Here is a 13,034-nt window from a genome sequence, read left to right on the forward strand (position 1 = left end):
ACTAGAAGTACTTTTGTATTAAATATATGCTTAGTTATACTTCTAAGAAATATGCTAAACAGAAGCATAATTTTAATGTATTTATAAAAAGTATACTAGAAATACTTTGGTAATAAATATATTTTTAGTTACACTTTTAATGGATATACTAAACACAAGCATACTTTGTGACTTTTTAGTGTATAGTGTATTTTACTGCAGTTATATCTAATCAAATGCACATTATTATTCGTTAGTTTGGGTTAAACAAATCATTTTTGCTTGGTTGGAACAGCAGCTACGCTAATTATGTTTGTATTTGTTTGAAAACATACTTATGTTACCCTTACTTAAAGAATATTTTGTCTACTTTGTGAAAGAACATAACAAAATGATTAGACTTTTAGTGGGTTTTTAATGTACTTTATATTGCAGTAGGCCTACACATAGTTATATTTTAAATATATAGGTATTTATAATTTTTATATTTGGAAAAGTACAATATTTTGAAAAACATTTTAACATTTACAATGTACAAACGTTTGTCAACTATTATTAAGCATTGCGATATTTAAAATATGTTGTTTAATATGTTGTTCAGTTTTACTTAAAAGGTTATGCTACTTTGGTTGATCAGGCTGTTGTTCATTACATGATACATTAATTGTAATAAGCTAGGTGTTTATAAATTTGTTCAAGCTTGACGCCTTTATTTTCTAATATATATTTCTGAAATATATGAAATATATGAAAAAACAAAACCAAAAAAAAACCTTGCGTTTAATTGTGTTTAAATCATAGACTGTAAAAAACAGGTTTAAATTCAAACAACACACTGACTAAACCTGATTGGTTCCAGAGCCATTGAACGGCTCTGATTGGTTCTTATGATAATGAGCTCACCCCAGAGAGCTTCGTATATAAAATATGATGTGTGTGCAAATGTCTCTTGAATGTGAATATAAGTCTAAATTTAAACAGTATTATATAGAGCGGTCGCCAATCGTATCTCTTTAGAGCACTTGGAGGAAACCACGCAATTCATATGGATTACTTTGGCAATGTTTTTTTGCAATTTCAACTTTTTGAAACGTGAACATCTTTGGTGAATCTTCTTTCATCGGAGGGACATAAATCTCTCAGATTTTTATTAAAATATCTCAGCTTTTCTTTTGAAGATGAACGAAAGTCTTAGATGGTTTGGAGCATCTTAAGGGTGAGTGATGACAGAATTCAAATTGTTTTGGGGGAACTATGAAATTAATTAGAAAATATAGCGGTATGTTCTTCCTTTTACCAGCTTCTGCAAGCGTGTATGGCATCTGGCTTTTGGAACCTCACTGTGACTTCAGGTAAGATTTAATTAACGTTATTTGTCTGTGCCAGTCGTGTTTTTGACACATGCATTGGCAGAAAAAAATTAATTAATTTAAATTAGTCATTATAACATGTACAACATTAACATTCTTTTATTTGCTAAATTAAGTTGTGTATTTATTTATTTCTGATTTCCTGAACAATTTGGCTTCATTGTAATGAGGTTAACTATCTTTGAAAAACCATGATTATGAACATACAATTACTTTGTCTTGAGCTGATTAGCCAACTGTGGTAGTGTTCGTTGATTGGTGTTTATATTTGTTCAAGCTTGACAACCTTATCGCCTTTATTTTCTAATATATATTTCTCATTACAGATAAGAACAAAGATTAAATTGTAAGAAGGATTGCTTATATGAGAGCATACAGTACATCTGAAACTGCTGAGGCTGGGAAGGTTTTTGACTATATTACCAACCAGGTACATTGTTCTCAGCATACTGTCATTCTTAAAAAGAAAACAAATCATCAATCATCATTTGCTTTTTTGTGTGTGTGTGAAATATTAACATTTGTTGTTTTTCAGATCAGCTGTTATAGAAGACAAACTGAAATCTGAGTGCAGAGACAAGCAAAAGAATAGTAAGTATATTTTCATGTTGTATCACTTCTGTTATAGAGATTTTTGAATCAGGCCTAATGGAGGGTGATTTGGGCAATCTTGGAAGAAAAACGTTAGCAATGTGTCCATTCCGTCTGGCTAATTTGTGCTTGCTTTCAGTCATCCATGTAAAAATCTGTTATTTAATTTAGTTTCTGTTTTGTTTTTTTCTAAAGCTGCAAGGCTCTGGTGCAAAATATTGTATGCCAGGAGTCAGGACGACTAGGCTGTGCCCAGGTCTCCGGAACCTGCGACGACGCTCAGCTCCATAAACATATCTTGAAACACACTTAATATACTTAAAGTTGTTTCAAAATAATACATTTAATATGCACTTAGTATAGTATAATTTAAATATAGTAAGTATGTCTGAAAAAGCACAATTTAAATATATTTCTTTTTCACCTGCGGGTCTATGCAGGTGACTAGTTTTTAGATGAGAACCGTGGCCCTATTTCAAACTACAGGGCCAGAGCAACAGCAGACCACAAGATGCTTTTTCCCTCGGCATCTCAAACTGAATTTGAGCACCAGAGGGATTTAGAAGACCCAGGGCATGGTGCTCATCAACCGGCTTCCTCTCACTCATGCTCCTTTGGCTGACCCACTAACTGTGATCCAGAATTTGATTAAGTGACTCCAGATGCAGCCAGTCAGCACACTCGAGAATCTGTTTCTTGAGTGATGTTGAGTCTGTGTGTGTCAGGTGCAAGTACAGAGAAAGTGGAGAAATGGCACACAGATGATGAGTGTATAAAGGTACTATTTTTCTGATGCTGTATCTCCCAAATCTCTTTTTTTTCAGAGCCTTGCCAATGACATCATAGGCAGAGAGAGAGAGATGAAATGATAAAATATGATTCTTAAGTGTTTCAGACACCTTCACATATTCAGTGGAGCAGTGACAGCTGTAAGTACGGATGCTGAATACATAAAAGAAACACGAAACCATGAGGGAGTGATAGCTAGGGAGAGTCAGAGGTATGATTTCTCCATCAGAGATGCTTAATTCAAAAAGAAGTGCTTGTCTGTGAGCAAAAATTTGCAGGGCTATTATTATGCTGTAATTTAAGCTGTAGACGTAAGTAGAGATGTTCTGTAAGCAGATGCACACTGGCACCCTCACACACAGTCTGCAGAGAGAGATGCTGATGTGCCTTATGTCTAATTTAGACTTCTTTGTTCACAATGATATTCAAAAGAAGAGAGAATTGTTTTACAGCAACCTGAAAGGAGAAAAACTTGTTTAGTTTTAATACCCACATACACACCGATGTTTCATGTTGGCCTAGTTTTTATCTGACATAATCATTAGCAGATTTTTTATGGTTAACATGGCAGAGAATGCTTCTACATGCTGGGATTCATTTGCTGAAAAAGAGGCTTTCAAAAACAATCCTTCGGTTTACTTAGAAGTCTACCTCTTTAGTTCACTTTCATGTGAATTGTTATATGAATAGATCTCTCACTCAATATTTACAATCTTCAGGATCTCTTGATTCACACACACTGCACGGAACCTTCAGAATGCATTCCAGCCACAGGGACAGTGTGAATCATGTCTGTGTGTGAGGTGGTGTTTCTATGGCAGGGACAGAGCTGTGCCCCGTTTACCTCCCCCCACAGACTTAACCTTGCCAGAAAATCACTCTAAAGGAAATTACAAAATCCAAATTCACTTACATGTAAATGAATCGAGTATACTCTCAGACAAATTCATTTTCCAAATGGACAAGGATAAGAACTATAGTCTCCTTAATGTCCAGCCAATAGGATTTTAAAAAAGCACAAAGCGAAGCAGTAAAAAAGAAGCTGACGCTGTGGTGATGTTAAACATTTTGGGGGGTTTCTTTTTCAGTTTTTTTGTGTCTTATAGTGAAAAAGAAATAAACAATTAATTAAAAAGTGTTAACTTAAAAATGTGCTTCATGTGGTAACTGAATCTTACTTACAATTAAACAAAAATGAATTATAGTTTAAATTCCTATTAAATGTAATTGAACTTGAACTTAGAGCTTTTTGAGCTACTTCAGTACATCTGTATATGTAAGTTTATAATTAATTCTATTGTCTCTGAAATATGGTTAAAGTGTATTGTCAAATGTACTGAGAAGCATTTAGGTAAACTAAAATATACTTTAATGCAGTTTCTATCAAAACTAAGTAAGTAAATAATTAAAAAACAGCCACAGTAGGTTGCACCCTGAAGTAAGTGTGATCACATTTTCAGGCATCCAAACTCTGAAATGCTGTTCAAGATATGCTGCCAAGAAATGCTGCACCTGAAATTTGAGACATGTAACAAAATATAAAAGGCATATCTGGCACTAACTTGTGTTTGGTCCTTTTAAATGCTGCATAAGCCAAGAGAAACATGTTTACTGGAATAAAAATAAAAATAAAAGTAACAGCATTTTAAAATTCTAGCAGGAACAGTGAAAAATATCACAAAACAATAGAAACAAGATATCAATGTTTCAAACCATATTACCATGAGAAAAATTAAACTTCCAAATAATATGAAATGATCAAAGTTGTTTCTTACTTGAATGCTGAAAAAACACATTACTCAAGCTTAAGCCTTGAGCATGTCAGTAACAAAGGACAAGGCCAGTTTACACACACAACGCTGTTCACCCTTGGCACAACCTGACCAAACACAATACATGTCAATCTGATGTCTACATGCTTTGATTGAATTGTATGGAAAATGTAATAATAATGAACCACTGTAGATATTTCATGACAACATCTAATTAATTAAATCTCTCTCTCTCTCTCTCTCTCTTCCTTGCTCTGTACAATAATAAACAATATTGGCCATTTAGAGAAACTTTCTTTTTCCCCATTGTGTTGGCCAAGGTTAGATTACGATCACACCCTGGTACCATCTCATGCAGAATAATTTTTAAAAAATCAATCCAGTCAATGTGTGCAAGCTTTCTAAGTGGAGCCGCTGATGCTTTCTGTCCCTTATTCCAGCTGTGTCTGCGGTCTGCTTGTAGAGGTCATGAGACTGACTTTAACCATGTTACAGTACATACTGTTGCACATGCAAACTGGCATTTGCTTCAATTATTGTATTACATTAATTGCGGATGAAATAACAAAACATGCAGTGGCTAAATTCAGCTTTAGGAAAGAATGTATTATGCCTAGTTCTCTCACTGCCCCCTTTAATTGATTAAGGGTGGACATAGGAGTCTGTTTTGAAAACCATGTGATGATTATTTGCTTCAAGAACAAATACAAGTGGACGTCTGAGCTTGTATACTGAAGGTGAAGGCTGATTAAAGTTAATTTTATGATATCTGTTTGACTCATAGACAGAGTTTTATATAAAAACATTTTGAACAAATATGAGTGTTTTTAAATAACATATGGGCAAGTGCATGTTTTGAGAGTTGTCTCACTAATTTACTAATATTGTATACTGTTTATCTTGAATTCTGTGAGCTTGACAGACATTAAATCACTGTTTTCTTTTTGAGATCCAATGTTTTTTAAAGATATATTTATATTTAATGCTGCGTTCAAGTAGCTGCATATGTATTATTATACTAATGAAATATGTACATCTACTGAACCCTAAATCACACAGCTAATGCATACCTTTATGTAAACAATACAGCAAAAGACTGATGTCTGATGTACATTTCCCCCAGGGAGACATTTTGGATCAATGTCAGCATTTTCCTTTACAGAACTTATCCTAAGAGTGCAACTTATTAGACACTCCAAACTGTATCGTATTTGATGTATTTGCCTTGATGTATTTACGAATTTGAATTCTCTCAGAATCACAGAAATTTTATTATGTTCACAAGTAAGTTAGAAATGTTGTGATAGCTAATTTGGAAATATCAGTAATTTAGTTCACAATTTACACTGAAAAATATTAGTTGATTTAAAAGGGAAAAAAATATTTAAATATGCTGTTCATACCTTACTATGGTGAAACATTGTGTTATATTTAACCACATTAAGTCTAAATTACATTTTATACATTTTGACATTTAAAACATATAGATCTAAATTTATAATAGATGTTATATTTGATTTAGCTGCACCATAAAATAATTTGGCAATGCAAAACAAAACAATAAAAGGACTAGCCCAGAGATCCCTCCCTGATACTTTACTTTTTTCTATATTTAATTGAAATATTTATGTTTCTTATTATTTTTTATCTTGTATACATATTATTATTATTATATTAGGTGTCATGTTGGTAATGTTTATAGCATTATTTTAGTGTTGTGTGTGTTACTCTGATTATTTACTGTGTTTGTGTAGCAAAACTGTGTACTGTAGGCTATACATTCGTATTAGCAACTGCTTAAGGAAAGGCCTAATTTGATGTGTAATTTCATGGTGGTTATTAGTATATTTCATAATAAAAAGTAGATTTTGGGCATCACATACTATTATTATAAGTTTAAAAACGCACAGACATCACCGTGGCATCCCCTAATGCTGAAATATGTTTCTTTCAACCGCAGCTGCCATCTTTTCCTGTAAATTTAACCAGATTATTTTAGAGAATACATTTTGTGTGCAGGCACGTGCACACATAGACATCAAAGGGGGCTTGAGCACCTGCCCTTTTTCTTCCTCGAGAGAAAGTGCCCTTTATTATTTTTTTTTATATAAATGCATATATGTATATACAGTGGGTACGGAAAGTATTCAGACCCCCTTAAATTTTTCACTCTTTGTTATATTGCAGCCATTTGCTAAAATCATTTAAGTTAATTTTTTTTCCTCATTAATGTACACACAGCACCCCATATTGACAGAAAAACACAGAATTGTTGACATTTTTGCAGATTTATTAAAAAAGAAAAACTGAAATAACACATGGTCCTAAGTATTCAGACCCTTTGCTCAGTATTTAGTAGAAGCACCCTTTTGATCTAATAAAGCCATGAGTCTTTTTGGTTTAAAAAAATCGAAATATAAGGTCGGGTCGGGAAATGTTGAGACTGTCGAGTTCCGATGCCTTTCTCCCCTGAGGCAGGAGTGAAGCCCTCCCTCCCTTTCCAGCTGTGCTTGTCTTGGTGTGGAGGTGAGTGGTGATGAACAAAAGACTAAGCTACCTGTGCCTCGAATTTACAGCTAATTATCCAAAAGGCAAATATAGTTAATTTGTCTTTCTAACATCCATGACTCATGAGAGAGCTACAATGTAAGTTAGCTAAATAGCTAAGGGAAATAGGAAGTCTAGTATGTTAGACCAGTGCGCGTTTTTTCACTGCATGATTCAGTTTATTAAAATGCATTAAGAATGATCACAAAATTCAAGATATGGGGGCAGAAATTTATATAATTTCATATAGTTAATCAGTATCATGCGAAGACTGGCGTTTTTTCCACCAAAAAGCAGCATTATTACAATTCTGATATAGATTTTATACAGTAGTTCAATAAACAAGAATTTAATATTAAGACACTTACGTTTTAGACACAATATTGACAGTTTTTTTTTCTATTTCGCCAACAAATATAATTCCAATTTGCGTTTCTGATCAACATGACATTGTTTTGTTTCTGAATGAATCGACCGTTTAAATGATTCTGTTCAGTCCAGTGACTCACAGTGACTTGCTGCCACCTACTGACAATTTTAATTTAATTTTTAAAGTATCATTTCAAATTTTTAAAATAATTTCAAATATCAGTATTCAACGTTTTATGTTTAAAATATCAAAACAGTATTAATGCATTTGTAACTGCAGGTTAAATGCATTCATGTCCTGCATTAAACCTTGTAAAAAAAGCATCTAAATGCCACTTCTAATGCAGCTTCTGTGTTTTCTCTGCATTGCAAAGATTAATTTTGTCAATACTGATTTCATTTGCTTGGTAACAGCCCAAATGGCTTATTATTCTAATTGACTGATTCAATTTAAGAATTTGACTGAAAAGATAATGCACACTTTTAGAAAAAATTGCTTTAAAAAGGTAAAAATGGCCATAAAAGGTAAAAAAAAATCAATTTAAACTTGGAATTTAAAAAGATTAATTTCTATCACTGCTGTGAACTGATCACCACACAGAATATGAAAAATATCTAAAACTTTAGGAGTCAGTTGTCCACGGTAGTCCTTAAGATATCAGCACAACAACACACTCAGCAAAATACTGTCTAATTGTCATTATCGGTAAAATCACAGAAAATATTGAGATATATTTTTTGTCAGTATCGCACACCCCTAATATATTTAATGTTTTGTTTAGAAATTAAATTAAAATAAATATAGGCTAAGTGCCCTTTTTTCCACTTGAGCCCCAGCCCCTCAAAATGTCTGTGCACGTCCCTAAATTGTGTGCACGATACATACTGCACATGAGTATTCTGTAATACTAATGAACTACACGTAGCCTACATAGGATGCGAATAATTTGTGGCGCTACTGGTCTATGATAATTTATTCTGGTACCTAACAAATATAGCCTACATTGTTAGTCTTTTACACAAATCGCATGTTCCTCGTCCAGCAGTGACAGATGAAGGAAGGTGGCTCCACCCCTCTACTAACATCTCCCATCTGAGAGCTCATTCATACTGAAGAAATGTGCTGCACGAGCCACGCTCAACCTAAGCGCGCGCGACACATCTATCCACACATGCTCGGAGAAGAAACCACAATGCCACCGTCGTGCAAGTAGCAGGCTGAATGGAAAATAGTTATATTATGCACTACGTTTGTTGAACACAAGTGCGTAAAGACCAACGGATGGGGAACTATAAGCACTTCGTGGCGCGCTGTAGCTGGAGGAAACTTCCATGCGCTCGGTCTGATCACCGGATAATCTGAGAGGGAATGAGACGAGTGAAGTCGTGAAAGTTAGACTGAAGGAAAATGTCGGCGACACATGTCTCACCTTTGTCCAACAAAACCAACCAATATGAGGACGTGGACGCGGTCGAGGGCAACTGGCAGCTTCTCTTTGGTTTATCCTTCGCCATCGCCACTGTCACTTGCTTGGGAGGTTTGTACTCGCTTATGTCGCTGCTCAGGATGAGAAGCAAGTCTTCCCTCTGTCTGATAGTGGCTTCTTTATCAATAGACGACCTGATCAGCGTCGTGCCGCTCACGCTCTTCATGATCTTGCAATGGAGGAGCGGAGATGCGAACCGGTCGGGCGCAATGTGCACTCTGTCCGGTCTCCTTTACGTTTTTCAAGGGTTGTCAAGCAATATGAAAGCTTGTCTCATAGTTGCCTACACGTTTTACGTTACAAAACGCTTTGGAGTGTATCAGACGTCTAACCGACCTCTCGGGGTGTTTGTGGCTGTGGTGGCGGTGTGGACGGTGAGTCTCGCGGTCAGCGTCCTGCCCGTGTGTGGCTGGGGTCGCTTCGCCCCCGCTTCTCTCGGCTGTCTCCCGGAGAACGACAGCCTGTACGTACTACTGCTGTTCGCTGTTTACTCACTGTGTTTCTGCGGGTTGGTAGTTTGCTCGATTCCTCTAATCTACCAGCTCATGTGCTCCACGGAGGCCCTGAGAACATTTTACCCGAACTATTTTGAAATTGCCGGGTCGGCTCCGCTGTGTGAGATCCCCTCTCTGTCACGGGATAGCTTGGAGAAAAGTTTGGGAGCCTACAATGAATTCAACTCAAAAACTGGCAGTTTTGAGAACAAAACGGAGACGTATTCTTTGTCATACTCTCCAGCAACCGGTCATTTCCAGAAAGATGAAGCTCAGAGTGCACTACATTCCACTGTGTTTTTCTCTCAGAAGCGCTTCTCGATGATTCTGGCCATGGCGCGAATGGTTCTGTGGATGCCAATGATGGTGAGATCTATAAAAGCAGTTACTTTTCACTTGATAAATCATTTATTTGTTACACTGAACTATTCATTATTGTTACACTGTCAAAATGAAAAGGTGGGCTACTTGAGGCCTCATTTTGGGGTTCCTCAGACTATAGAAAGACCAATAATCATTGCTGATCAATATTGTCAAGTTTGCAATATTTTGTTTTTCAGTATATTCATAATGCATGTTATGGATTAATGTTGTAGTCTAATGATTGTTGATTATTGTGTGAAAAAGTGGAGAATATATTTAAAAATTGGTCCAATCCCATATCAGTTACTGGTCCAAAAGCTATCACACCATAATTTCGATTTAAGACTGCCACACTGGCAGAATACTGTGGAGTTCATCCTATTGTGTAGTAAAGGAACTTAATATTTCAAGTGCCTCAAAGCCTTTGCTGTCCCCTTACAGTGGGTGATTGGGGAAACTGTTGACAGCTTTTAGACTTCAAGCAGGAACTCCATGATGTAAGTTCCTCAGAGAACTGGCCTTTTTGAAAGAGAACCTTGTGGTTTTCATAAGGTTTACTAGTTTGAGAATCTGAGAAACCACAGAAAGTGCCTTATTTACTTTGCACCAGTCTAAAATGTCTTCTTCAACATTATTCATAGATATATTTTCTGTTCGATGTCAGGGAAGGCCTGAAGGCAATGATATAGGCTGAACTTTCAATATAACCTGTCAATGTAAATGTTTCTTTTAATTTCATTTTTCTTTTTTATTATTATTTGGTCAGTTTAAACATCCTGAAATGATTGGTGATTCACCTATATTTTTCACTGGCAAATGTTGCCCTTGCAGACCCAAATCCTGGTGAGTCATGCTGTTCACATGCACAGCTCATCCTTGGAGACTCTCTGTTTTTTTCTGACCTTGCTCTCCGCGGCAGTCACCCCTGTGTTCGTGCTTTCGGAGCGCTGGATCCATCTGCCGTGCGGCTGCTTCATCAACTGCCATCAAGGCTTAGGATCCGAGGTTTCCAACGGTTGGTACACTGATAAAGAACCCCATCACCCTAATGTAGGCTGTTATGTTTTTATGCATTTTTATATAGGTTTATAGAAAGAACCTGGTGGTTTATTTTAAACAATTCATTTAAAATGTTGTATAAATGGTATATTTTGGCATATGTCTTCCATAAATATATCTTATTTATGTGTGTGTGAGAAATAAAATTAAAATATCTTTCCACATTGCCGCATTATCATTTATGTGTTCTTTGCAGCGAAGAAAATGAGATTTGAATTCAACCTCTCATTCCAGCAAGGCTATGGCATTTACAAGATCTCCCACATCAAGTCACCTTCCATCGAGAAACCCTCTTTTAACAGTTTATACAGCTGCAATTTCTCTGAGAGCAGAGTGGCAGTGCTGGACAGTGGTCAGATCGGTAAGTTCAGCACCACGGCAGCAGAGGACAGCTCCCTCCACAGCAAGCTGCTGCTTGAAGAGAGAGCAGACAGCCAGCCTCAGAGCTCCACAGAAAGGGACGGACCGTGCAATGTCTCACCTCATGTTTCTACCTGCGATCGTGAGGATCTTCACCTCGACAACTCGTCTGTATTCAATGGTCCTGAGAGGAGGCTGTCCCACGAGGAGTGTCGTAAAATCGAGCTGACTGACTGGGAGTGGTGCAGGAGTAAATCAGAAAGGACACCCCGACAGGTAAGATCACACCCATTTAACAGGCATAAGGGATTTAAGGGAAGTTACTTCATTTTGTTGTCAGGTAACAAGAAAATTACAGTAACAGGAAATTATATAATGTTGTGTATATCATTGCAGACCCCATAAAAACAAGTCTCAAGTCTCTTGAAAATATCAGATAATTTGAGCTTTTTATAAAGATGTTATGTAAGTTTTTTCAAAACTATGAATACTTTTCTAAATAATATTGCATAATAATTTTAAGATATATTATTTAATATATTTTTAAATTTCTTAATTTCTGATATCCAGTTATAATAATATAATAATAATTATAATAATATAAAATTTTCTCAGCTTTGCTCTAAATACAATTATTTTTTATTGCTCTTACTATATTAGGTGCTTACAGTTAAATATGCGAGTCATATGTGTTACAGGAAGGTTTGCATGAAATTAATATTTGCCCTAAATCTATTTTGTCAGTGCATGTTATCCACCTCATTTTTAACGTAATAGTGTACACAACCACTATTATTTGTCTAGTTATTTACTTATAGCGGCTATTAGCCGTTGGGAGTAACGCATTACAAAAGTAATAATATTACTGTAGTATATTACTTTTTGCTGTAACACAGTAATATAACGCATTACTAATCAAATTTGGGTAATATTATTACTCGTTACAATCTCAGTAACGCAAGTTACAACAACATATTTTAACTCAAAATTAAGTGGTGAATATACCAACACCGCAAAACAGCACCAGAGAAAAAAATTCCGCGGGTAAAATAGGTTGTCTATTTCATGTTGCTGGAATGAGATGACTGCAGAGACGGATTCTACATTTGTGAGATGGACACACTCCTGTTATTTTCAGTTCGTTGGAGAAAAGGATAAGAATGCATAGTCAGGTGCAATATGTGTGACACCAAACTCTCAACATGGAGAAATAGCACAAGTTATCAGAGAGAGCTGAGGGGTCGGAGAAGAGAAAAAGGTGGCGGACGAGCGCAGACAAGCAACAAAAATAAGTTTAACTAAAAATAAACTTTGTAATTTGTTTTCAGAATTGTGATTTGTTGTGCACTTCTCGGCCACCGTAGTACAGTGACCGAGAAGTGCAGAACAAATCACAATTCTGAAAACAAAATAACAAATTACAAACGCAAATGCAAGTCTAAAAAACAAAATAACAATTCAGAAATCACAACAACAATTCAGAAAACATTATAACAAGTCAGAAAACACAAATACAAATTCGAAAACAAAATAACAAGTCAGAAAACACAACGACAAATCCGAAAACAAATGAACAACTCAGAAAACACAACGACAAATCAGACAAACCGGAAGAGGTAGGAATAGTTTGAGACAGTGCCATTGGTTTGGGATTACTCGACCCGGGTTCAATCCCGCCTTTTGCCGAACTTTTTTTCCTCCCTTTTCAAATCTCGTATCACATCGTAAAGGCATTTATTTTTCAATAAAAATTAAGGAAATAATGAAAAAGTTGAAAATAAAGTATCGGGTAGGGTTAGGGTAGGTGTAGGGAGGGGTTTATTGTACCAATAAGGTGGCATCCATTTAATAATT

At 35.8% G+C, this 13,034-nt stretch overlaps 1 protein-coding gene across 1 annotated transcript in view; it reads left to right on the plus strand.

Moving 5' to 3' along the window:
• Nucleotides 1–8,577: 8,577 nt before the first annotated feature.
• Nucleotides 8,578–13,034, plus strand: part of LOC107548963 (probable G-protein coupled receptor 149) — a 28,006-nt gene continuing 23,549 nt past the window's right edge. Inside the window, exons 1-3 of the mRNA XM_016229845.1 lie at nt 8,578–9,764; nt 10,593–10,776; nt 11,017–11,456. Coding sequence (XP_016085331.1) covers nt 8,826–9,764; nt 10,593–10,776; nt 11,017–11,456 — 1,563 coding nt within the window. The 5' untranslated portion in view covers nt 8,578–8,825. The remainder of the gene's footprint in view (nt 9,765–10,592; nt 10,777–11,016; nt 11,457–13,034) is intronic.

The sequence above is a fragment of the Sinocyclocheilus grahami genome, unplaced genomic scaffold (genome assembly GCF_001515645.1).
Source record: "Sinocyclocheilus grahami isolate Dianchi unplaced genomic scaffold, SAMN03320097.WGS_v1.1 scaffold358.1, whole genome shotgun sequence".
NCBI classification, from domain to species: Eukaryota; Metazoa; Chordata; class Actinopteri; order Cypriniformes; family Cyprinidae; genus Sinocyclocheilus; species Sinocyclocheilus grahami.